Raw genomic sequence first — 27,999 nt, 5'->3', positions numbered from 1 at the left:
AGCTGTTCAGGCAAGGTTGCATATTCGAGCCGTGGGGCCGGTTGTAATGTCCCCACTATATTTCTTTCAGTCTGAAATTTAGCCCAACTTTACCTCCCACTCTAAAAACGTCTACGTGTTACCAAAACTACGTCTCCACAAGCTGTTCTCCAACTTCAACTTGTATGCTAACTTTTGACTAAAAAGAACCCAATTTGAAATGATCTGAATGCAACTTGTCTTACATTAAATGCGCATCGAAGTAAAATAATTATCTGGCCCTAATCAAAATTTCCACGTACCTCGTAGTCTTGACTTGACAACTTTGTTGCGGATTTCTCGAAAACACAACAGCAAACAGAGGTTAAGCTAGATTTCTGTTTCTAAATAAAATATTGTAACTATATTCAAACTGTGAGATGTGATCATGCGTAATGATAAACAGTGGGATGGGGAGAGTAACTAATCCTATCAAATGATATTCCAAGACAACGACCTTATATTGAAGTATATTTTCAAAATGACAGAGTACACTTCGCGTGATCTTTATACATAACATGCGCCTAAACAGTACTGTGCTTAACAAAGTGAACAATGATTTAAAGAGGGTATAATGTCAACAGAGAATTTCTAGAAAAAAATCAAACAGCTTAATCAATTATTATGCTAATGCATGATGCAGGGAAGTGGGGTGGTCTTCTCACGGCTCTGAGCATGTAAACTATCTGACAATAATTGCTCTCACAAACTAGCTGCGGCGTGTTGCAGTCTTACCTCAAACTACTTCTCTTGAAATAATAATAATAATAATAATAATAATAATAATGTTCAAAATGTATAGTCTCTTCGCATTCTAATATATACATCTTATTCATCCTAGCTGTCCATTACAATCAATCTTTCTTCATCTAACAGATACAGTCACAAGTCAATACAGAACTACATAATACGTGCATCACCTACCCCACTTCATCTAAGATTGAATCAGACGGTGCCACGACAAGACCAAATGTCGTTTAACTAACGCAATTTCTCTCTCTCTCTCTCTCTCTCTCTCTCTCTCTCTCTCTCTCTCTCTCTCTCTCTCTCTGACGCACACGCCGATGACGTACAAAATCAAAATCACATGACCACATTATACTGTACACAGTTTTAATCTGTCAGGAAGTTTTACGACAGCGCTCACTCGGCTGCAGAGCGAACGATTCGTGTACAAACAAACTGTGGCCGAGCCGTTTTGCCGTAATGTCCCTCATTTCAAAAATGTTAGTCCCGCAAAGAATGCAACAGAAATTCTGTGAAATTGGGAGATCAGGAGAGAGGTGCTGGCGTAAGGAAAGTTCTGTGGACAAATCGTGAGTCATACTTGGATCGACTGCAGAACTTAAAAGTCAGTGCTCACATATGGATTTCAAGCTGGCACGTGATATTCATTTCCAGTTTGTTGACTAGACCTGTTCCGTCACTAGTGTAATTTTAACGATAGCCGACACATTCGTTGCAAGAGAATTCAGTAGCAGCGGCATATGCGTAGAGTTTTCATTGTTAACAGACAAGCAAGACTGTGAAATAACCTCAGAAATCAGTGTGGGACGTACGATGAACGTATCCGTTAGGACAGTGGAGGGATACTCATCTCCTGGTCTCGTGACAATATCTGTTGGACAGTAGACGACTGGAAAACTGTGGCCTGGTTAGATGAGCTCCGATTTCAGTCGATAAGGGCTGATGGTAGGGTTCGAGACTGGCGCAGACCCCATGAAGCCATGGACCCAAATTGTCAACAAGCTGGTTAGCCCAGAATATATTTCATGTGACATTACTGAATGAAATTATACAAAACAAGTAAACTTATTGATTTGCATTTGCCCAAAATTTGCAGTGATTCTAAATGCAAATGTGTTGTTTTAAGGGTTGTAAAATTTTATTTTTCCATATTAAATTCTCCTCAGTATGATCACCCAAAATTTTAATTTTCCACCTTCTTCACTTTTTCCCACCGTTTGCTACACTTATTATTAATGTAGTAACTCTAGATGTGTATAACTGAATATGTCGTGTCTTTTAAAAATTGAGACTTAGACCATTTGCAGAAGACCAGGCAATGACGCTGTTAAGAATATTGTTTACCATTTAATGTGTAGCTTTATTTACGCTTGGATTGATTATAATACTAGTGCCCTCCCCAAAAATCTAATTGTGTTTGTTGTATATTAGATAGATAAATCATTTACACATGTGAGGAAGAATAGCGCACCTAAGATTGAGCCTTGGGGATCTCCGTTTGTAGTTTATCCCCAGTGAGAGGAATGTGCCCTGATTACATTGGTTGAGTTACCAAGTACAAGATTCTGCATTCTTTTGGCTAGATATGACGCCAATTGGTTGGCTAAACCATAAATCCCATATAACCTCAGTTTATCTAGGATGGCACATACTAGAATGCCTTGGATAGGTCGCAGAGTATACCAACCGGTGCCATTTTGTTATGTAACGCTTGTAAAATTTGGTGAGTGAAGCGTAAATGGCATTCTCAGTAGAGCTCCTTTCTGAAGTCTACATTGTGGTTTTCTGTAGATACTATTGTTGCTCAGATGGGGCGGTAGTCTAGTACATCACCATCTCAAAAATTTTAGAAATGATGTTGATAGTGAAACAGGTCGCTAGTTACTGAAATCGCTCCTATTACTTTCGTATAGTGGAGGTTTAACAATGGCGTAGCGTAAACTCTCTGGAAAGACGCCTTGAGCACGTGGTGAATTACGTGTTTCAACACCATCAAATTCCTATGAGATTTTGTTTTTGAGGGAATATATGATTTTCTTAATTTCATAGGGAGAAGTTGCTGATATATTGAAATGATTGAATTTTATGAGCGTTGCTTTTGTAACATACTGCTCTGCTTTTGCTCTCTCTTGAACGGTTTATTCCTATGCTATCTACAATTTGAAGAAGTGATTATTAACTGCTTTTGCTAAGTCCATGCATTCATGTTGTCTTGTTCTGTGGCTGGTTGTCCTCTGTCGTTTCACTACATTCCATATAGCCTTAAATCTGATCTCAGAAGTACTGATTTCTGACATTAAGTTCATGTTCGTTCCTGATTTTTAATAACTTTCCTTAGAAATTTTGAATAGTTTTTGTAGTGTGCGACTACTGCAGGGTCTTCTCTTTCTCCTGTCAACAGATACAATTTCCTTTTCCTTTAGCAAGATTTCTCTAGTGATTATCTTATGCAGAAAGCTATTTTCAGTTTTTAAAAACAATTGTCCTGGAGTCATAAATTATTCTAATTGATTTCCATTGAGAAATATTCATATTGTAAGGCAATCTGTCATCTATCCTAACTGTAGCTCATGATTTGTTACTGGGTAAACAGTTATTTTGTGCTTTAAGCGTCATCAAAGGAAACATTATCTGGTGGAGTCCTATAGTTTTTATCCACACGTGTTGGAAAGCTATTTACTGCTAGTTTCAAAATCAGTATGGCTGGAGCACAATTACAAAGCTATAAAAGCATGTGCCTTTCGAGAAAAGTGAAGCAGTTGTATGAATATCAACAGCTCAGATGGAAAACAGTACTAAGCAAACAAGGGAAACCTCAAAGGTGGAAGGTGTATATAGAGCGCGGGTGTACAATAGAAATTATGGTCAGTATTTCTCCGGAACCAAAACTGATCTTCATCGATGTCGACTGCTAACAGTTTTTCCATTCTTCTGTAAAATAATTCTTGGCAGTATTTTGCAACTGTGACTTATTGTTAGGTAATATTCATCCCTGTCACAGATGCTTTTCGTCGAATTGGAATTTTTACATTCTTCTTGAAGTCTAAGGGTATTTCGCCTGTCGCATACATCCTGCACACCGGATGGTATATTTGTATTATGGCTGGCTCTCCCAAGAATCTCAGTATGTCTGAGGGAATGCCGTCAACTGCAGGGGCCTTGTTTCAACTTAGGGTTTTCTGTGCTCTGCTAAATTCTTGTCGCAATATCATATCTCCCATCTCGTCTTCACATACGTCCCATCGTATAATATTGTCTGCATGTTAATTCCCATTATACAGCCTCTCTATATACCCCTTCCACCTTTGAGCTTTCCCTTGTTTGCTTAGTACTGTTTTCCATCTGAGCTCTTGATATTCATACAGCTGCTTCACCTTTCTCGAAAGGCGTCTTTTAATTTTTCTTAAGGCGGTTTCTGTCTTTCACCTATTTAAGACATACTTTTATAGCTTTGTAATTGTGCTCCCAGCCATTTCTGCATAGTCATTTTGCAATTTCTATTAATCTTATTTTTTAAACGTTTGTAGTCTCTTTCGCCTTTTCATTTGCTGCATTTTTATATTTTCTGCTTTCATCAATTAAATTCAATCTCACTTGCTAGGTTAGGCCTTGTCTTTCTACAAAGTTGCAAGGAGAACAGCGCCGTCGGCGACATAATTTTGGAATTTTAAGACAAGTGGCTCTGTGTGCAGTTGTTGCTAATCAACATCCGTTACATGTTCTGGCTATCTTCAAACTGATACTGTCTGTGTGAGGGCGAGGGCGAGGGCGCAGATGCTGGCTCGGTGTGCAAAAACAGTAAATTTTTTCTGAGGTGGGGTGGGAGGACGACCTACCTTCTCCTGCCTCATGAAGGTCATCTGTTTGATTCGTACATATCTGAGTGTTATCTCCCTGACAGCAAAATAATATGTACAAACCTCATACACGCTCTGCTCACAGAGTCAGGTACAATGTAGAATTTAAACTGCAATATAGACAGTAGGTTCCTGTTATTACTGTGACTAGAGCTAAATAAGCACTGTTTTTCAGTAGAGTATTTTGTAAGAAATTGTGCTTAGTTTTCTTCATCCCTTTCTCTCTCCCAGCCACCAGACTAATAAGATTTGCTCACCTCCCCCGCCTTCCCCTTATGCCTAGCTGTGATCACGGGAGCGCCCTTACTACCGTAGGAGATGATCCGGCAGGAGAGACATCGCCACGGCGACAGTGCTACAGTGCCGCCGGCTTGGCGCCAGCCGCCCAGCCGGCACTTAGCTAATGGGCGGCGCCACGTAGCGCCGGCGTCGCCTCGCGAGCCTTTGTCCGCGGGCTGCGACGCGCCGACAATGGCGGCGCCCGCCCTCCTATACAGCGTCTCAGACGTTTACCAGTTCCTGGCCCGGCACGTGTCACAGCACACTGCTCCTGAACAAAGGCAGGCCACGCGTGTTTCGTGTTGACGACTCCTGTTGCCTCGCTTTCACTCCGAACAGTAGTGTCGCAAAAAGGAAGCAGCTGCATCCGTGTGAGGCGCTCCTTCAGCCTAGTGGCTTTGTTTATGCCAGACATACGCGTACATAATTTCTGCGGCACGGCTCGTGCCGAATGCCGCAGCTAAAGATGTAAAACTACCGTAGGCTTCCGCAGACTACCCTAAGTGAGCGTAAGCTATGCTAGTTTCCCTTGTAGCTGTGATCGGTGGAGGTCGTACCCACATTACCTGTACGTTGGGCGTGTTGCTTATCTATCGGGAGTTGCTCATAACGATGGCTTTCTTCGCAAATGTGATGTGTGTCTTACTAGATTCCCCTCAAACCGGAAATAATGAAACTGTCTAGACAGTGAGCGAGGATGTATGAAGTTCCAGGTAACCTATGGAACATTTTTGTTCAACATGGTTATCCTCATCTCTGTTATTTAAGAATACACATTATTTATAGCAAAACTGAAATCGGCCTCGTTTGATTCAGGTTTTATTCGAAAAGTGTTGATTTGTAACGCGAAACAGAGGGATGTAGTAGTAGCAAAAATAAAGAAAAAAATACAGATTAATGTTTAACACTTGGAAACAGAGCTTTCTCAACTAGAAGGTATAATTAAAAAAAACTGCAAAACCGAAGTACAAGGCACATTCAGTAATTAAAGAAACAAATGCGTAGCAATAATATGGCGTAGTCTCTGAATGAAATTACCCGAAACCTTTGACGACGTGTCTGGCGGAATGGCTTCACATGCAGATGAGATGTACTGCTTCAGCTGTTCAATTGTTTCTGGATTCTGGCGGTACACCTGGTCTTTCAAGTGTCCCCACAGAAAGAAGTCACAGGGGTTCATGTCTGGCGAATACGGAGGCCAATCCACGCCGCCTCCTGTATGTTTCGGGTAGCCCAAAGCAATCACACGATCATCGAAATATTCATTCAGGAAATTAAAGACGTCGGCCGTGCGATGTGGCCGGGCACCATCTTGCATAAACCACGAGGTGTTCACAGTGTCGTCTAAGGCAGTTTGTATCGCCACAAATTCACGAAGAATGTCCAGATAGCGTGATGCAGTAATCGTTTCGGATCTGAAAAATGGGCCAATGATTCCTTTGGAAGAAATGGCGACCCAGACCAGTACTTTTTGAGGATGCAGGGACGATGGGATTGCAACATGGGGCTGTTCGGTTCCCCATATACGCCAGTTCTGTTTATTGACGAAGCCGTCCAGGTAAAAATAAACTTCGTCAGTAAACCAAATGCTGCCCACATGCATATCGCCGTCATCAATCCTGTGCACTATATCGTTAGCGAATGTCTCTCGTGCAGCAATGGTAGTGGCGCTGAGGGGTTGCCGCGTTTGAATTTTGTATGGATAGAGGTGTAAACTCTGGCGCATGAGACGATACGTGGACGTTGGCGTCATTTGGACCGCAGCTGCAACACGGCGAACGGAAACCCGAGGCCGCTGTTGGATCACCAGCTGCACTAGCTGCGCGTTGCCCTCTGTGGCTGCCGTACGCTGTCGCCCTACCTTTCCAGCACGTTCATCCGTCATGTTCCCAGTCCATTGAAATTTTTCAAACAGATCCTTTATTGTATCGCTTTTCGGTCCTTTGGTTACATTAAACCTCAGTTGAAAACTTCGTCTTGTTGCAACAACACTGTGTTCTAGGCGGTGGAATTCCAACACCAGAAAAATCCTCTGTTCTAAGGAATAAACCATGTTGTCCACAGCACACTTGCACGTTGTGAACAGCACACGCTTACAGCAGAAAGACGACGTACAGAATGGCGCACCCACAGACTGCGTTGTCTTCTGTATCTTTCATATCACTTGCAGCGCCATCGGTTGTTGAAAATTGTAACTACTGTAATTTCGAAAGTTTGTCCGCCTGAAAATGTACTGTTGTCCCAAGCATATATCAACAAACGGTGTATTTCTATCGCTGCTCGTTTAGTTTTTATTGCCGTTTCAAATATACCGGTCATTTTTGAAACACTCTGTATAAACAGCTTTTGCATTTATCAGTAATAACAGGACACTCTTGCCTTTCAGCATGATGAAAACCGTTCTGTTGAGCATAAAATAAGAACAACAATTATATACATATTTTAATGTTTGTACATGTAAACTTTACTTGCATCAGAAGCAACTGGTTCAAATGGCTCTGTGCACTATGGGACTTAGCTTCTGAGGTCATCAGTCCCCTAGAACTTAGAACTACCTAAACCTAACTAACCTAAGGACATCACACATATCCATGCCCGAGGAAGGATACGAACCTGCGACCGTGGCGGTCGCGCGTTTCCAGACTGTAGCGCCTAGAACCGCTCGGCCACCCCGGCCGGCAGAAGTAATTGCCTTGGTTACATAAAAGCGCAGAAGTTACGCAGTCAGCTAATTTTTATTATTTATAAAACGCAGTTTATGATCTGTAAGGATGTAAAATACACAATGGACTTACAATGAACAATGTGTGGTTCTCATTATGTGCAAAACAAACAAAAAACAAAGAGAAGTCGTCGGATCTCACTTTGTCTCATACACATTCATTTATGTTTCTTTCTCTGCCAATTTTACCAATACTACCAGTAATCTTATCATTTAGCACGTCATTTATGTAGTACCAAAGCCTAGTTTTGGTAGAGCGCCACTTCCGTCACAGTTAATCTGTTCACGCAGATTTCCACGGCGATTAAACTACAGCAAGCTCTCTGTTATTCTGGTATGGATTATCAAGATAGTGTATCATCCGTGCACAGTTGTGCGATTTTTTGAAAAATGGAAGACGAATCACTAAGTATTCTGTTATAATTAGAACTAATATATTGTGTAGAATGCATTGTTATAGAAGTGATGGAGATTTTACCGCCGCACCGTTCGACATCGTAATAATGTTTATCCATTTCATCCTAAGGGAAACGAAGATAGTCAACCATCGTAGCACGACCGCGGTCGATTTCCTGCCTTGTACAATCCTTCGTCAGGCGCTAAAAGGTGATAGTTTCTTACTTGTTTTAGGCGAATAGCGCGTAAGTAATGTGGGGTAATGGAAATGATGGTATGGCATTTTTGGCCAGGAGGCACCATTCGGGGCAGTTCGGCCGCCATATTGCAAGTCCTTTTTAAGTGACGCCACGTCGCAGACTTGGGAGGGGTGTTGTCCATTGTGACAACCAGTATGCTCTGTTGTTATTTTACGTTTCTCGCGTCTCACTATCGCGTTGCCAGATTAACGACCAGACTGTGCCTCGGCCAGGACTTGGACAACAGTGGGGGGGTTGCCAACAAGGGCAGAAAACGTCACTCTGCGACCGGCGACAGCTCGACCCCTGTGATAGCGCGACAACGGTTCACGCTCGTAGACCGCTCGTCCCGAACACTGCCAAGTAAACTGACGCTTTCGTGTGACACATTGGCAGCTGCGGGCGGTCATCGCGTGACATTGCAATCTGATTTGTAGGAACTAAGTACCAAGGCCTGAAATCTTAACCACCTTAACGAGTAATTTTAACCACACTACGGCAACTCGCATACACAAAACTTGAGGAACTCAATATGTCACACCTCAGTATTCCATTACAAGGTTTCACGCGCTCTGTGCTTACATGTCAATGCAGAAATTTCAAAACTTGGTTCAAGAAGACTTAAATAGTGTGAGATGTAACACCTTTCCACCTTCCAAAAACATGTAACGGAAAATAACAGTCAGCCTCGGTGGTTGAGTGGGCAATTAGCAGACTAAAAATTTCAGAGGTCCAATTTGGACCTGGGATTTTTCTCTGTCGCTTATCTCTGGCAATGGTTCGTTAATGTGAATAATGCCAAATTGCTCCGTGTTTCGGAGACCAAGTTCAGTTCTAAGTCCCGCTATAACTGGCTGAGTAGGTCAGTTCTGAAGGTCAGGAGAAGACAAAGGCTTAGCATCTTCAATAGGACCATCCATGCCTAGTGAAGCCTTTGGGTTGATGACAGCACTCTGTACATTTTTTTTCATGCGTAATCCAATGTACGTGGAACTAATTTCGGAACTCATAAAAATGGAGATCCAAAACTGAAAGTTCCTTAACAGTGTAGGAATATTACTATTTCCATACACCGACTGTGTGGGTTAGTGTTGCTCATTACTAAAGTGAAGCTCCCAAGTTCCGTTCCTTGTGACCATTTCACATTTTGCTGCCTTGTGAGAGGTAGGTGTAAGTGGCTGGCGGGCGGACGAGATTGGGGGGAGGGGGGGGGGGGGGAGGACAGACGTAATAAAGGGTGGAATGAGAAGTGTAAATGGCATTTTGTGATAATGTATCTTGAACAGCAAAGAGATTACTAAAAATTAGAACTTATCAGAACTTCATGTTAAAGTATCTCAGTGTACCTATAACAAAGATATTTTATCTCATGCCCTACTTATGAATGTCTTCAGGCTCAGTTGTACATTGTCGACCACGTAATTAGGGTGAAGACCAGTTGCAGACATGAGTAAATTACCTCTGTTGACGACATCTGTCGCAGAATGCCGGTCTTTATGTATATGCTTCATTTATAATAACTTCACTCAATTGGATTTGCTAGAAGAAGGCACATGAGTGACATTTCCAAATAAAAATAATACGTTTTTACCTAAAATAAAATTTTTTCGAAGTACTATGTTAATATTTATATTATTTGCTTGCATTACTAGCCTAAATGTTGTATGTATGTATGTATGTAATTTACCTGTTGTGAAATACATGAAGTGAATACCTATTTAACGTTCCTGTTTTAATTAATATACTATTAACTAAAACATAGCTTTTTGCTTGCTTCCAATCGTCTGCACCAAGATACTTTGGCACGCTGTATTGTCTGCAGTACCACATTAACTCCGATAGTAAAATAGTCCAAGTTAGACATTACGACGTAAATCATCGCATTTCAGGTATAGTGGACACAGTTCGCTGGAGTAATGCCACACGAAGTGTATTTTGTCACTATGAGCAATATGTTCATTTCTCTTCCGGTAAATGATAGTATAATTTGTCGTGTGGGTGAAAGCAAGGAACTGAAAGAGTATGTTCGATTCACTAACAGATATCCACACTTATAAATGCAATTAGAATATTTGTTATCAAACAACAGTGAAATTTCGACAGAAAATAGTGTGTTGTCAGAATTGTGTTTTATGAATAGTCACTGTCTGACTTGAAATACTACACAGAATAAGGTAGGAATGTTGACCATAGATGCTAAAAGACCAGGCATAAAGTGTAGTGTCTTCATGTTTGGCTTGGTTTCAGCATAAATTCAGGTGTTTGCGAAACGTCAGCTCTCAGCTTTCACTAGTAATGATAATTAGATGTTAGCCCAGTGCAGAAATTTAGTGTCTATAAACTTGTTTTGTTTAATCCCCAAACACGTTTCACCACAGTTGTGGCATATTCAGTGGGGTTTTTCTTTTACTGTTTCCGAAATATATACTTACAAATTTTATATAGGTTAGGAGCATGTTGACATCAGATTCTGTTGTTTAGATTACACAAATACTTCTCCTAGTTTTTACATTATGTGTGGCTGCCAATAAAAAGCAGTAACAAGTCTAAATTAATACAAATTACCTGGTACACTCATTCTTTGCTGGATTTACCTGTGGTAATGTTGGATATTTTTAATCTTTCCTGTAGTGTATTTTTTGTTCCATCTGCTGTTTGTATTTCATGTTTACTCATAATGTTCTCCATTCTGTGGGGTACTTTGCTGTCAAATGTCAGTGTGTGCCACGTTTTCCTGTTCTTTCTTCAACTTGCGCACTTTATAACATTATAGGTATGTTGTGGTGTAATTTTATTGGGCGTAGTTCTTCCAGCTGTGTTGCTGGAATAATGTTTGTAATGAATAATACCCAACCTTAATGATCACAATAATTGGCGTAAACAAAGAAACCTGTAACGTGAACGAATATAACATTTTCCTTCTCACACAGTGTAATGCACATTGCATTAAAGGCTAACTTCGGTTACAAATACTGGGTACCCGGTGGATATCAGAGGCGTTAGAATGTCTCTGTGTTTATGAAATTTTAGTGTAATCGCGCAATTACCATCCTCCTCACGCGAAAAAAAAAAAAAAATTAAATGTCGTGTGGCTAGGGCCTCCCGTCGGGTAGACCGGTCGCCTGGTGCAGGTCTTTTGAGTTTAGGCACTTCGGCGACTTGCGCGTCGAACTATGACGGTGCGTGAGAAACATCTCAGAAAACTGAAAGCACGAATCACATCTGCAACAATCCGACGCCTAGGGTTCACTGTCATCGATCATTTTCCACACTGTCCCGATTTGGTCCCATCCGACTATCATATGTTTCCAAAGTTTAAAGAACACCTTTTAGTACTCCACTTCGTTAGTGATGAAGTTTTGCAAGCAGAGGTTTAATTTGCGTCTCCGTCAACAAAGTGAAAAACATTCTACAGTGATGGTATTAACAAACAGGCCCCTGGTTGGGAGAAATATGTTCGTTTCCAACGTAACTGTGTTGAAAAATAAATATATAAACATGAAGAATAAAGATATAGAATGTTAATTACGTTTGTCCTACTTTAAAAAAATTTAAAGTTTTCACGTAAAAAATTAGGAGGCATTACTTTCTAGCGCGTACTCGTAACGTAGTGTTTTGGAGAAACTTGATGTCTTTTGTTAACTATGCCTTTCCTTATGTATAAATGACTAGTAAATATCATTGGTCTTTTGTTATTGTATCTATTTTTCATATGTTTTGATATGCTTATTGATTATTGCATTTTGTTTCTAGGCGTTTTTGCTTCTTTCCTTATAATTCTTATCTCTTTCCCTCAAAATCGTCTCTTCTGTCTAATTTGTAATTCATTGTGAAACCTAGCGTTAGACGCATTCTGATTTCGCCATTGTGTTGTAGCATGTTAGTTTTGCATTTCTCGAGACGTATTTTTTTAGACATTCATTGTTAACTCATTGGCCATATTCTTTCACCTATGTACCATTTTTGAAACCCATTTTCTTGAAATATTTCTTGAAATATTTCCCCCCATGAACCATGGAATTTGCCGTTGGTGGGGAGGCTTGCGTGCCTCAGCGATACAGATGGCCGTACCGTAGGTGCAACCACAACGGAGGGGTATCTGTTGAGAGGCCAGACAAACGTGTGGTTCCTGAAGAGGGGCAGCAGCCTTTTCAGTAGTTTTTTTTTTTTTAGGTTAGAGAATTCCCTCCCTAGGCCCGACAAGACGCCTCCTGAGACGCGGCAAGGCAGGAGTAGGCAAAATGCAACAAGGAATAACAATATTAATGTGCTAATAGTAAACTGCAGAAGCGTCTATAGAAAGGTCCCAGAACTGCTCTCATTAATAAACGGTCACAACGCCCATATAGTACTAGGAACAGAAAGTTGGCTGAAACCAGACGTAAACAGTAATGAAATCCTAAACTCTGATTGGAATGTATACCGCAGAGATAGGCTGGACAGTGAAGGGGGAGGCGTGTTTATAGCGATAAGAAGTGCAATAGTATCGAAGGAAATTGACGGAGATTCGAATTGTGAAATGATTTGGGTGAAGGTCACGGTTAAAGCAGGCTCAGACATGGTAATTGGATGTCTCTATAGGCCCCCGGGCTCAGCAGCTGTTGTGGCTCAGCACCTGAAGAATAATTTGGAAAATATTTCGAGTAGATTTCCCCACCATGTTATAGTTCTGGGTGGAGATTTTAATTTGCCGGATATAGACTGGGAGACTCAAACGTTCATAACGGGTGGCAGGGACAAAGAATCCAGTGAAATATTTTTAAGTGCTTTATCTGAAAACTACCTTGAGCAGTTAAACAGAAAACCGACTCGTGGCGATAATATATTAGACCTTCTGGTGACAAACAGACCCGAACTATTTGAATCAGTTAATGCAGAACAGGGAATCAGCGATCATAAAGCGGTTACTGCGTCGATGATTTCAGCCGTAAATAGAAATATTAAAAAAGGTAGGAAGATTTTTCTGTTTAGCAAAAGTGACAAAAAACAGATTACAGAGTACCTGACGGCTCAACACAAAAGTTTTGTCTCAAGTGCAGATAGTGTTGAAGATCAGTGGACAAAGTTCAAAACCATGGTACAATATGCGTTAGATGAGTATGTGCCAAGCAAGATCGTAAGAGATGGAAAAGAGCCACCGTGGTACAACAACCGAGTTAGAAAACTGCTGCGGAAGCAAAGGGAACTTCACAGCAAACATAAACATAGCCAAAGCCTTGCAGACAAACAAAAATTACGCGAAGCGAAATGTAGTGTGAGGAGGGCTATGCGAGAGGCTTTCAATGAATTCGAAAGTAACGTTCTATGTACTGACTTGGCAGAAAATCCTAAGAAATTTTGGTCCTATGTCAAAGCGGTAGGTGGATCAAAAAAAAATGTCCAGACACTCTGTGACCAAAATGGTACTGAAACAGAGGATGACAGACTAAAGGCCGAATTACTAAATGTCTTCTTCCAAAGCTGTTTCACAGAGGAAGACTGCACTGTGCTTCCTTCTCTAGATTGTCGCACAGTTGACAAAATGGTAGATATCGAAGTAGACGACAGAGGGATAGAGAAACAATTAAAATCGCTCAAAAGAGGAAAGGCCGCTGGTCCTGATGGGATACCAGTTCGATTTTACACAGAGTACGCGAAGGAACTTGCCTCCCTTCTTGCAGCGGTGTACCGTAGGTCTCTAGAAGAGCGAAGCGTTCCAAAGGATTGGAAAAGGGCACAGGTCATCCCCGTTCTCAAGAAGGGACGTCGAACAGATGTGCAGAACTATAGACCTATATCTCTAACGTCGATCAGTTGTAGAATTTTGGAACACGTATTATGTTCGAGTATAATGTCTTTTCTGGAGACTAGAAATCTACTCTGTAGGAATCAGCATGGGTTTCGAAAAAGACGATCGTGTGAAACCCAGCTCGCGCTATTCGTCCACGAGACTCAGAGGGCCTTAGACACGGGTTCACAGGTAGATGCCGTGTTTCTTGACTTCCGCAAGGCGTTTGACACAGTTCCCCATAGTCGTTTAATGAACAAAGTAAGAGCATACGGACTATCAGATCAATTGTGTGATTGGATTGAGGAGTTCCTAGATAACAGAACGCAGCACGTCATTCTCAATGGAGAGAAGTCTTCCGAAGTAAGAGTGATTTCAGGTGTGCCGCAGGGGAGTGTCATAGGACCGTTGCTATTCACAATATACATAAATGACCTGGTGGATGACATCGGAAGTTCACTGAGGCTTTTTGCAGATGATGCTGTGGTGTATCGAGAGGTTGCAACAATGGAAAATTGTACTGAAATGCAGGAGGATCTGCAGCGAATTGACGCATGGTGCACGGAATGGCAATTGAATCTCAATGTAGCGAAGTGTAATGTGATGCGAATACATAGAAAGATAGGTCCCTTATCATTTAGCTACAAAATAGCAGGTCAGCAACTGGAAGCAGTTAATTCCATAAATTATCTGGGAGTACGCATTAGGAGTGATTTAAAATGGAATGATCATATAAAGTTGATCGTCGGTAAAGCAGATGCCAGACTGAGATTCATTGGAAGAATCCTAAGGAAATGCAATCCGACAACAAAGGAAGTAGGTTACAGTACGCTTGTTCGCCCAATGCTTGAATACTGCTCAGCAGTGTGGGATCCGCACCAGGTAGGGTTGATAGAAGAGATAGAGAAGATCCAACGGAGAGCAGCGCGCTTCGTTACAGGATCATTTAGTAATTGCGAAAGCGTTACGGAGATGATAGATAAACTCCAGTGGAAGACTCTGCAGGAGAGACGCTCAGTAGCTCGGTACGGGCTTTTGTTAAAGTTTCGAGAACATACCTTCATCGAAGAGTCAAGCAGTATATTGCTCCCTCCTACGTATATCTCGCGAAGAGACCATGAGGATAAAATCAGAGAGATTAGAGCCCACACAGAAGCATACCGACAATCCTTCTTTCCACGTACAATACGAGACTGGAATAGAAGGGAGAACCGATAGAGGTACTCAGGGTACCCTCCGCCACTCACCGTCAGGTGGCTTGCGGAGTACGGATGTAGATGTAGATGTAGATGTAGAACAGTCTGGATGATTGACTGATCTGGCCTTGCAACATTAACCAAAACGGCCTTGCTGTCCTGGTACTGCGAACGGCTGAAAGCAAGGGGAAACTACAGCCGTAATTTTTCCCGAGGACATGCAGCTTTACTGTATGATTAAATGATGATGGCATCCTCTTGGGTAAAATATTCCGGAGGTAAAATAGTCCCCCATTCGGATCTCCGGGCGGGGACTACTCAGGAGGATGTCGTTATCAGGAGAAAGAAAACTGGCGTTCTACGGATCGGAGCGTGGAATGTCAGATCCCTTAATCGGGCAGGTAGGTTAGAAAATTTAAAAAGGGAAATGGATAGGTTAAAGTTAGATATAGTGGGAATTAGTGAAGTTCGGTGGCAGGAGGAACAAGACTTCTGGTCAGGTGACTACAGGGTTATAAACACAAAATCAAATAGGGGTAATGCAGGAGTAGGTTTAATAATAAATAGGAAAATAGGAATGCGGGTAAGCTACTACAAACAGCATAGTGAACGCATTATTGTGGCCAAGATAGATACGAAGCCCACACCTACTACAGTAGTACAAGTTTATATGGCAACTAGCTCTGCAGATGATGAAGAAATTGAAGAAATGTACGATGAAATAAAAGAAATTATTCAGATAGTGAAGGGAGACGAAAATTTAATAGTAATGGGTGACTGGAATTCGAGTGTACGAAAAGGGAGAGAAGGAAACATAGTAGGTGAATATGGATTGGGGCTATGAAATGAAAGAGGAAGCCGCCTAGTAGAATTTTGCACAGAGCACAACTTAATCATAGCTAACACTTGGTTTAAGAATCATGAAAGAAGGTTGTATACGTGGAAGAACCCTGGAGATACTAAAAGGTATCAGATAGATTATATAATGGTAAGACAGAGATTTAGGAACCAGGTTTTAAGTTGTAAGACATTTCCAGGGGCAGATGTGGACTCTGACCACAATCTATTGCTTATGACCTGTAGATTAAAACTGAAGAAACTGCAAAAATGTGGGAAATTAAGGAGATGGGACCTGGATAAACTGAAAGAACCAGAGGTTGTACAGAGTTTCAGAGAGAGCGTAAGGGAACAATTGACAGGAATAGGGGAAAGAAATACAGTAGAAGAAGAATGGGTAGCTCTGAGGGATGTAGTAGTGAAGGCAGCAGAGGATAAAGTAGGTACAAAGACGAGGGCTGCTAGAAATCCTTGGGTAACTGAAGAAATATTGAATTTAATTGATGAAAGGAGAAAATATAAAAATGCAGTAAATGAAGCAGGCAAAAAGGAATACAAACGTCTCAAAAATGAGATCGACAGGAAGTGCAAAATGGCTAAACAGGGATGGCTAGAGGACAAATGTAAAGATGTAGAAGCTTATCTCACTAGGGGTAAGATAGATACTGCCTACAGGAAAATTAAAGAGACCTTTGGAGAGAAGAGAACCACGTGTATGAATATCAAGAGCTCAGAAGGAAACCCAGTTCTAAGCAAAGAAGGGAAGGCAGAAAGGTGGAAGGAGTATATAGAAGATTTATACAAGGGCGATGTACTTGAGGACAATATTATGGAAATGGAAGAGGATGTAGATGAAGACGAAATGGGAGATACGATACTGCGTGAAGAGTTTGACAGAGCACTGAAAGACCTGAGTCGAAACAAGGCCCCCGGAGTAGACAACATTCCATTAGAACTACTGACGGCCTTGGGACAACCAGTCCTGACAAAACTCTACCAGCTGGTGAGCAAGATGTATGAGACAGGCGAAATACCCTCAGACTTCAAGAAGAATATAATAATTCCAATCCCAAAGAAAGCAGGTGCTGACGGATGTGAAAATTACCGAACTATCAGTTTAATAAGCCACGGATGCAAAATACTAACGCGAATTCTTTACAGACGAATGGAAAAACTGGTAGATGCAGACCTCGGGGAGGATCAGTTTGGATTCCGTCGAAATGTTGGAACACGTGAGGCAATACTGACCTTACGACTTATCTTAGAGGAAAGATTGAGAAAGGGCAAACCTACGTTTCTAGCATTTGTAGACTTAGAGAAAGCTTTTGACAATGTTGACTGGAATACTCTCTTTCAAATTCTGAAGGTAGCAGGGGTAAAATACAGGGAGCGAAAGGCTATTTACAATTTGTACAGAAACCAGATGGCAGTTATAAGGGTCGAGGGACAAGAAAGGGAAGCAGTGGTTGGGAAGGGAGTGAGACAGGGCTGTAGCCTCTCCCCGATGTTATTCAATCTGTATATTGAGCAAGCAGTAAAGGAAACAAAAGAAAAATTTGGAGTAGGTATTAAAATTCATGGAGACGAAGTAAAAACTTTGAGGTTCGCCGATGACATTGTAATTCTGTCAGAGACAGCAAAGGACTTGGAAGAGCAGTTGAACGGAATGGACAGTGTCTTGAAAGGAGGATATAAGATGAACATTAACAAAAGCAAAACGAGGATAATGGAATGTAGTCAAATTAAATCGGGTGATGCTGAGGGAATTAGATTAGGAAATGAGACACTTAAAGTAGTAAAGGAGTTTTGCTATTTAGGAAGTAAAATAACTGATGATGGTCGAAGTAGAGAGGATATAAAATGTAGACTGGCAATGGCAAGGAAAGCGTTTCTGAAGAAGAGAAATTTGTTAACATCGAATATAGATTTATGTATCAGGAAGTCGTTTCTGAAAGTATTTGTTTGGAGTGTAGCCGTGTATGGAAGTGAAACATGGACGATAACTAGTTTGGACAAGAAGAGAATAGAAGCTTTCGAAATGTGGTGCTACAGAAGAATACTGAAGATAAGGTGGATAGATCACGTAACTAATGAGGAGGTATTGAATAGGATTGGGGAGAAGAGAAGTTTGTGGCACAACTTGACTAGAAGAAGGGATCGGTTGGTAGGACATGTTTTGAGGCATCAAGGGATCACAAATTTAGCATTGGAGGGCAGCGTGGAGGGTAAAAATCGTAGAGGGAGACCGAGAGATGAGCACACTAAGCAGATTCAGAAGGATGTAGGTTGCAGCAGGTACTGGGAGATGAAGCAGCTTTCACAGGATAGAGTAGCATGGAGAGCTGCATCAAACCAGTCTCAGGACTGAAGACAACAACAGCAACAACATTTCTCCTATATACTTGAATTTGCTGCAGTTTTTCCATTGTACCAATGACTGTTATCAAAAATGTTCGTGCATTATCTTTTTACAAAAAATTTAATTTTATCTGCTGAAGTTCCTCAATCTTCTTTACACTGTTCCAAGAAACTGACTTGTATTTATATACATGCTAGATTTTTGGACAGTACAGCAAAAACATCATCAAACGGTGACCCGGTATATGTTACTCCACTATAGGCAGCTGTTTCCACTTCCCAACGTTATTGCTGATACGTGCTATTCTTTAAAGTTTAATTCCAAATTCTTTCTATTTCCTCTAATACACAGTTCTGGAGGATCGCGGATAAACTGTCCACATGTTTTACACGTTTGTTTCTTAAAACTATTCCGTAACATAGTAAATCATTCGCTTGCGTCACTAAGCGTTAAACAAATGCTTTCTTTAGGATGCCGCTAGTACCCGTAGTCGAACATTAAATGCAGTGTGTCCCACTCAAACCTTCCTGATTTCAAAGACCACAGTAGATACAACAATGAAAAATGCACCACATTGTAGAGCATTTCAAAGAATTTATTTATCATCAGTACACCTCTACATGTGAACCATTTGTAGCACGAAGAATATCGATTCTATATTAAATTTATTGCCAAGTTCTTTGTAACATTTCCTCTGTTATTGTTGCTTTTGATCCGATGTCGGAACGTAGGAGTAAGGTCCACTCTGGTCGCATACACGTGGTCCTTCACGAATCCCTACATGAAGAAATCAAGCGGCGTAGTATCGGGTGAACTTGGTGGCCAGGCAATGGGTGCACCGCGTCCGATCCAACGATTGGTAAATTTCCTATCCAGGAACTTGCTAACAGTCTTTATCAGTGCGGAGCTCCAACGACAATGTGCGGATTCCGAACCCCAAATCCGAACATTATGCCTATTAACCCTTCCTGATAGATGAAAGGTTGCTTCCTCTGAGAATAAGCATCTTTTCAAGAAGTTGGCACCCGTATCAGTAGGCCTACGCTGCAGCATATCGGCAAGAAATTGTTCTCGGCGTCGTTTGTCGTTCAGCGTCAGATGCAGAATTTGCACTTTGTAAGCACACATACGTAGAGGCTGGTGAACTACACGATGATCTGGCCGGAGTGGCCGATCGGCTCTAGGCGCGTCAGTCTGGAAGCGCGCGATCGCTACGATCGCAGGTTCGAATCTTGCCTCGGCATGGATGTGTGTGATGTCCTTAGGTTAGTTAGGCTTAAGTAGTTCTAAGGAACTGATGACCTCAGATGTTAAGTCCCATAGTGCTCAGAGCCATTTGAACTACACTATGCGGTGTTGATCGAGGTACATCAAGTTGCCTGGATGTTTGACGTATTGACGTAAAGTGGGCTTGTCTGAAATTGACGTAACGTGGGCTTCTGAAAAACGTTTTTCTGATGTCCCCCACTGTCTCTTCTGAAACTCCGCAACATGCACCGCCAGAATGTTTCAGAGTATTTCCTGTTGCCAGTAACTTCCTATACCATTCCTTAATTGTTTTTACATCATGTGGATCACATTCATACACACGACGATAATTTATTTGCACAGTAATCGGCGATTTTGTTTCTGCAAACCACACTACGGCTTGTGTGGCGCTGCTGCGGAGCCGCTATTTTCACTTCATGCAACCATGCTGCACTCTGGCGACGATCCTTCACTTATGACACGGAAATATAAATTCTTTGAGATTCTCTACAACGTGGTGCATTTTTCATTGTCGTATGTACTGTGTTTTTTCTCTCCTGGGTCCTTGAAACCGGGGAGGTTTGAGTGGGGCACCCGGTACATTCCAGAATGCAAGAGTCAGTTACTCAGGCCAACGAAAAAAATTCTTTGACAGTTTTGTCATATTGTGACTTCGTTACGAACCATAAAATTAGGAAAATGCATGTAATTGGTCATCTACAGCAATTTCGGCTTAGTGACATTTTCAAGCATAATTTTTACTATTATATTGTGGCATAGAAATTGTTAAAGGTAATATTCTTGTACGGCCGAGCCACTCTTTATGGTAATACAGCAGATGGTTGTTATCAGTGACATCATAACACATCAAATCTATTGCTTGAACATGGCAATAAAGCCTCTTACTACTGCGAAATAAAACAGTTAACCTAAAAGCTGTGAACCCATATTGCAGTCGTTCTGGCGAAACGTAGGAAAATCGTTAAATAAACATCGCTCGAAGAGTCCAAGACAGAAGCCGACAGGCAATACTTCAAAAGCAATTTAATTTTTAATGCTAAGTTGATGTATAACCAAGAACCCACTTCGATATACGGTGTTACATAGGAATTATATACCCATTTACTTCAGTTCACTTTATCTCTTCTCACTAAAGCCTCAGATACAGATCGTGTTCCATAGAGTGTGAACGTCGATGGAGTGAGTATTCGGATGTGCAGAACGACTTCGTTGCTACAGATGGGTTACCTTCAGAAATACCAGAAACTTTGTATATGCGTTTTATACACAACTTTGAAAAATTGGTACCAGGAACTGAAGTTGACTTAAAGATGTGAACAGCAGTGGTAGTGAGGTTTTTCGGTAACTGTATCAGAAGCGACAGCCAACAATATGTTTTTACGTTTTCTGTTGCACATATGCATGATGTCAAATCTGTACTAATTAACTACATTACAATGACACTGTAGTCGTCGCCGAAATCTCACGGTAAAAAACGCAACTGGAACTATGAATTATTTACAGTAAATACAATAAGCTATTTACATCATCTGCTTGTCCATGATTATTTTTAGTTTTTCATTATTTACCCTTATGCTTTTTATAGACAAGTAAAATGTATATAGCATTTGTTCGCTATTCCATCAGAAAATTAAAATCATACACTACGCACAAAAAAACCGAAAAAAACCGACTTCAGTAGTCGAATTTTGGAGTAATAAAAGTAGTGAAATCCAACAGTTTGTTTAGGTTTTCTATTGATCTCTACAATAGAAGACTTTATAATATTGTGTTTCGATACTTCTTAACATACAAAGTGCATCATATCATTATGATATTTACAATTATACACTTGTTGTACATATCCATGAAAAGTTACTGGCCTTCCATTCCATACTTCTCAGTACATCCGAAGCAACGGCAGTACTGCACCATAGCTGTTACTAAAACTTGTAGAAAAGTATATAAAACGTCACGCCACACGCATACGTGTAGTAATAAAGTTTCGCTGTTACCGCAAATTGTAGACAACCAGCGTCGTCCCAAAATATTGTGACTAGCCCGATTTGGTGTTGAGGACATACAGAGTAGGCTATGCTCACTCCATCGATGTATATACTCTATATTGTTTTCACATGACTTGCTTGTTGGAAGTCTCGGTGAAGTGACTGGAGTTCCAGCGGCCCTGACCATCACTTTTATGTCTTGATGAAAGCCCCCACATTGCGCTGCAATGATATCATCCGAGAAAATTCAAGCTACCCGCCAGGTACAGTTAGCGGAAGCCGAATGAGGAACACGTTTAGTGACAACGTTTGTAGCAGGGCACTCGAGTTTTCGCATGCAGAGGCGCCATTGACTAATTTCAACGTTAATTAATTCGGAAATGGCACAGCGTATCGCATCTTTTTCCTCATAGTTATTCCTCTGCAAAACCTACCATTCGACATCTATATACGGTTTTCAGACTGTTTCTGACCACCCTGCGTCTCATTCCAATAACTAAAGTAAATTAAAAGTTATCAATTGGATAGAAGTGGTTGATGGTACAGATTTTTATACGTTTTAGGTATCGCCACCCTAAAAACCGCAAGAATAAGACATTTTCATGAATAATGTATTTCGTTGATGTTCAGTCAATTTTAACCATCAGTTGATAAGTGGAGTTATATTTATCTGTGCCGGCCGATGTGACCGAGCGGTTCTAGGCGCTTCAGTCTGGAATCGTGCGAACGCTACGGTCGCAGGTTCGAATCCTGCCTCGGGCATGGATGCGAGTGATGTCCTTAGGTTAAAGTAGTTCTAAGTTCCAGGGAACTGATGACCTCAGATGTTAGTCCCATAGTGCTCAGAGCCTTTTGAACCATGTATTTATCTGTGCAAAACTATGGCCTTTATTGAATAATAATGTGGTGGGTGTTAAATTTCCAGGCGGAGATCTGGAGCGTCTTCATCGCAATCTTGCGGAAGAGCGTGCGCAACCTGCAGGCGTGCACGGACGTCGGCCTGATCGAGCACGTGCTGCACAGGCTGAGCCGCGCGGACACGGTGGTCGCGGGTGAGTACCTGACGATGAGCAGCGCGGGCGCGTCTGAAACGTCACGCCACATATGCATACTCGTTTTACTATTGGCAGTTGTATACCTGTTTTATTGCTTACTTACAGGGTCCTTCATTAAATGTGTACACTCTTTGAACTGACGTAGGAGATTTATTTTGCCATCTAAAAAGTTACATTTCTGAAAAAGGAAAAATAATTTTAAAAGGTTTTTAAACTAATCACTTAATTGTCTGTTTATTCGATACAGTTTTTGCAGATAATTATCGACTTAACTTCCCGATGTGCTAGAAACTTAAAACGTTTACCATAGCTCAAAACTCGCCTTCTCGGCTGCTATGTGTCGGAGAATGCTTTGTGTACCACTGTTATTTCCCCCTTTTCCTGTTCCAGTCGCGAACGGTTCGCGGGAAGAACGATTGCTGACAAGCCTTAGCATAAGTTTGAATCTCTCTGGTTTTTATCATCACGTTCTTTTCGAGAGATATACGTAGGAGGAAGCAGTGTACTGGTTGATTCAGGCGAAGAGAAAGTGATATAACTCTGAAGTTTACCACGTGTTTCTGTTGTAAATTTATCGAAATGTTTGCAACCGATTGAAAAATTTACACCCTCAGGAATACAAGGCACAAAATAATTATTAAAATAAAAACCAATTTTTTATCTACGCTTTTAGATCGGACTAAAAAGTGTAAAGTAATTTCTTCTAACACCATACAGAATCCTAATGCGATGCAGACAGCTCTGAAAATTTGTGATGGTGAATTTTTAATAGCACCGAAAATACTTATAACATGTAAAATGAAAACGTGTGGTGGTATATATTTCACGCATGAATGGTTCATGTGCTTACTATTACCTCCACGTTTTTCGATTTAAATCTTACAAGTATTTTCATAGCAATTAAAAATTCACAATCATAGATATTTTGGACTATCTGTATGGTGTTAGGAATCCGTATGGGGCTGGGAAAAATTATTTTATGAATTTTAGTTCTATTTTAAAATGTGGCACATTAAAAATTTATTTTTATTTAAATAAAAAATGAAACGAGCGTATGGAATTAACTATTCGGGGAAGTTGAGCCATCGAGTGCAAGTCTTATTTCAGTCGACGCCACACTGGGCGACTTGCGAGTCAGTGATGAGGAGGAAGTGATGATGACAACACAACACCCAGTCCACGAGCGGAGAAAATCTCCAACCCGGCCGGGAATCGAACCTGGGCCCGCATGCACGGAAGGCAAGCACGTTACCACCCAGATAAGCAGGTGGATTTTATTTAAATAATTATTAAGAGATTAAGTATGTTTTTTAAATATAAAATAATGAAATTCTCAAAGAATAATAAATGGTTTCCATTAAACATTGAAGAGATACACTATACGCATTTGTGAACTTGTAAGAAGTTTCCTCTCTCAGTATATGTCTAGAATATAACGACAAGCAGAATGAAGGCGTTGACATGACTATGAGCGTGCCACAGAACTGCTGAAGCGCCTGAATAAAATGTAATGTGGATGTTGTCAGACATAGGCGATACAAAGATAAAAGAACTATCATGTTAAAAAAGACATGTTAGAAATTCCCAGTTTTGTTCAGTTTAGAAGCATCAGGGTTCGTAAAAATTTAAAGAAGCTTTATTCCTTCTGCCTCTTTTATTAACTGTAATCAACCATTTATGGGCGTCAGCGACAAATGTGCTATCTCCGCTAGATAACAATTAGGTAAACAAATTCGGTCGCATTTTTCACCCGGGCGGAGTTCAGTCACCGAATGGAACAAGTTCCTCAAGATGTTTTTAGTCAGAATAACAACAATAACGAACGCACGGGGTGAGTGACACTAGAGGTATCAAAGCCTAGTGGAAAGAAAAACAAACATACATCCTAAATACTGGCGTTAATCCATTACTTTTTATCTGAGTATGTTGTTCAAACCAGTAAATCATTGTGCCACTGTATGGATTTGCTTTCTGGATATAACCATTTAATATAAAGAATCTGATGGCGCAACTATGTCATGGCAGACAGGGGTAAAGCACTGAAAGAGAACAGGTGTGCACCCCGTGAAAAAGGAGCTGAAGATGAAAATAAGAAACGTAAAAAAAAACCACATACTAGATAGAAGAAAGATAATGAGAACGATGTACGTGGGTGTTCAACAGAGCAGCCAGAAGAGAAGAGAAGAGAAGAGAAGAGAAGAGAAGAGAAGAGAAGAGAAGAGAAGAGAAGAGAAGAGAAGAGAAGAGAAGAGAAGAGAAGAGAAGAGAAGAGAAGAGAAGAGAAGAGAAGAGAAGAGAAGAGAAGAGAAGAGAAGAGAAGAGAAGAGCTGAGAGAGGAAAAAAAAAACAGAAATAAGGAGGGAACACCAGAGTCATCTGACATATCTGACCGTTCCGGCATTTGTAATGATTTCGATGATTATCATTACCAGCCTGGTGGCGCATTGAAATCACGACCTAAACATAGTACAGAACGTAATGCGTTATGTTACATTTGTGAAGAACTATTTAAAGACGTAGAACTGTGGTACAAACTTATTGGGCTCTGTGCTTGGAATCTGTAGAAGACTGTAATGACTGCTTATTCAAAAAATGAACAATCTAAAAATTATTGAAACGTGTAAAAAAAAAAGTAATGAGACATCCTATGTTACTGTGTAAATAGATTTCAGTATTCTAATTTGCTAACAGGAACAGGCACATCATATGTTTGTCTATTATTTTCACTGAAGAGGTCACATATTTAACACAAACTACCTTCTCAAGCGGACGATTCCCCAACCACTCCGGATAATTACCCGGTGGGGCGGAGAATGACTTCTTTGTGATAATTGCAGTTACAGTTCATTGCACCGTTCTTTACATTTAAAGTGCTTTAGTGTAATAAAAGTAGAGAAACAACGGCAATCTTATGTACACGTGATTTAGGTTCCTTATTATGAATGTGTCGAAATAATTTTTCTTTTGTTTAAGAGCGCACTACTCCTCCGTTTCCCCTTCCACTTCCGCTACGGTGCTTGTGAGGTCCTGGGGGTGGGAGAAGTTAGTAGCCAAGACCCGCCCTAGAATGTCTTGCGGCAGTATTGGGTAGTGACTTGGTGTATCTTTTTGGAACGTGTAGCCGTGTTATATGGTCACTTGAGTGTGACGTATCACACAAGTTCATTCTCATAAGTTACGACGATTATGCACCGTTTAGTGCAGTGCTTGGCTTTGCTGATAAATTCTCCTTATTGAGTATTGCTCGTCAGTTTGGGACCCTCACCAGGTAGGACTGTTGAGGAGACAGAGGAAACTCGAAAGAAGAGCGGCCCTCTCGCTTCCCCCGCTCGGGTTCGATTCCCGGCGGGGTCAGAGATTTTCTCTGCCTCGTGATGACTGGGTGTTGTGTGATGTCCTTAGGTTAGTTAGGTTTAAGTAGTTCTAAGTTCTAGGGGACTGATGACCATAGCTGTTAAGTCCCATAGTGCTCAGAGCCATTTGAACCATTTGAAGAGCGGCACGTTTCGTCACGACCACTTACAGCGAGGGGGTTCGTCACCGAGGTGCTCAGCAAGCATCAGTGGCAGATATTGTGCATCGCTGAAAGGTTTTACACATTCAAAATTCCAAGAGCGTAAGCTAAAAAAGAGAGGGAAGTCTGTCTGTTATTACTTGCTGCTACGTACACATCGTGAAATGTGTGAGATTTGGCCTCACACTGAGGCTCTTCGTCAGTAGTTCCTTCCCTCGGACCATTCACGAATGGAACAGGAAAAAGGGGGAGGGAGGAGGAGTGATAGCACCTGAATACCCTCCGTCACACACCACAAACTTGCTTGCGGAGTATGGATTGTAAGTATACATCTTTAGGTGCATTCAAAAAGAAACGAGCCGGGCGCTGTAAAATGAAAACCGCTGAGGAGATCGTAATGCCATAGCATACGGAAAAAGGTGGTGGGTCTTATAAGAGCGCTGAGGCCCCAACTCGTCACTAGATGGACACGGGCGCACACCCACGTAACGACAGGGCGAGCACGTGAACGCGTCCGTTGTCCATTGCACTCAGTAGTGCGGAAAACCGAGAAACGGAGGCTACAAAAGAAGACCAAAGGGGCCTACTTCGTTTCCTTGCCGCGGAAGGAGTGCGTATAACAGAAATACACAGAAGAATGGTACAAGTGTACGGAGAGCACTGCACGTCCTTTGCTTTTACGACCCCTGCGACGATGACTACGACCGTAAGACTCAGGTATCTGATGATGGCGCCACCCACCTGCTGGACAGTGGTATTGGTAAGGCGGTGGGGCGTGCCAGACCGCGCTTCGCTGGCCAGTGACATCCGTCCTTCCTTGAACCGCTCGTGCAACACCGTGACCCACGCAACGGATGTGCACAGCTCTCCGTGCACTTGTGCCATTCTTCGATGAATTTCCACTCCCCATACTCCTTACGCTGTCAGTAAATGCACTACACCGCTTTGCTCTCACCTTGAAGCATCTGTTTTCTGCACTACTAAGTGCAATGGGCGGTCGACGCGTTCACGTGTGCTCGCCTTGTCGTCACGTGGACGTGAGCCCGTGTCCATCTAGGGCGAGTTTGGGGCCTCAACGCTCCAATAAGGACCACACCTTTTTCCTTAGGCAATGGCTTTACGATACCTTTAGCGGTTTTCATTTTACAGCCTCCGGCTCGTTTTTTTGAGCGCACATTATAGAATATGGCGTGTAGCTGGGAGTAGAAAATGAATGTAGATTCTTAAAACATACCAGGGATGTGTTTAAATAACCATTCAGCAAAACCTGAATTCAGAAGAAGAGCTCAATAGAAATGAAACGTCCTGGCAGATTAAAACTGTGTGCCCGACGGAGACTCGAACTCGGGACCTTTGCCTTTCGCGGGCAAGTGCTCTACCATCTGAGCCATCTGAGCTTTGCTCAGATGGTAGAGCACTTGCCCGCGAAAGGCAAAGGTCCCGAGTTCGAGTCTCCGTCGGGCACACAGTTTTAATCTGCCAGGAAGTTTCATATCAGCGCACACTCCGCTGCAAAGTGAAAATCTCATTCTAGAGCTCAATAGAAGTTGACATGTGAACAGTTAACAAAACTATGCTCCAACCATTTCTGTTCGGGCGCGTAGTAGTTCACGATTTTGTCTTGTCAGCATTTGCCAGTATTCGATCCATTTACGGGGGCTATTCAGAAAGTAGGGAAAGTTTCCGTCTGATGCCGTATGCGCGCGCCGATCGCGTATATTTTGGTATGTGCGTGCTCGGCAGCTCAGTCGGCATCCAT

The 27,999-nt window shown here is 41.6% G+C and overlaps 1 protein-coding gene across 6 annotated transcripts in view; it reads left to right on the top strand.

Moving 5' to 3' along the window:
• LOC126281932 (neurobeachin) overlaps window positions 1-27,999 on the top strand; it is a 2,071,601-nt gene that overhangs the window by 1,061,556 nt on the left and 982,046 nt on the right. For all 6 annotated transcript variants that reach the window (XM_049981271.1, XM_049981272.1, XM_049981275.1 and 3 more), the window contains exon 3: window positions 22,597-22,723. In XM_049981271.1, coding sequence (XP_049837228.1) covers window positions 22,597-22,723 — 127 coding nt within the window. The remainder of the gene's footprint in view (window positions 1-22,596; window positions 22,724-27,999) is intronic.

This window comes from Schistocerca gregaria, chromosome 7 (genome assembly GCF_023897955.1).
Source record: "Schistocerca gregaria isolate iqSchGreg1 chromosome 7, iqSchGreg1.2, whole genome shotgun sequence".
Taxonomy (NCBI): Eukaryota; Metazoa; Arthropoda; class Insecta; order Orthoptera; family Acrididae; genus Schistocerca; species Schistocerca gregaria.
Note: the sequence above shows the minus strand (reverse complement) of the source record. Positions and strands in the feature narration are given on the sequence as shown.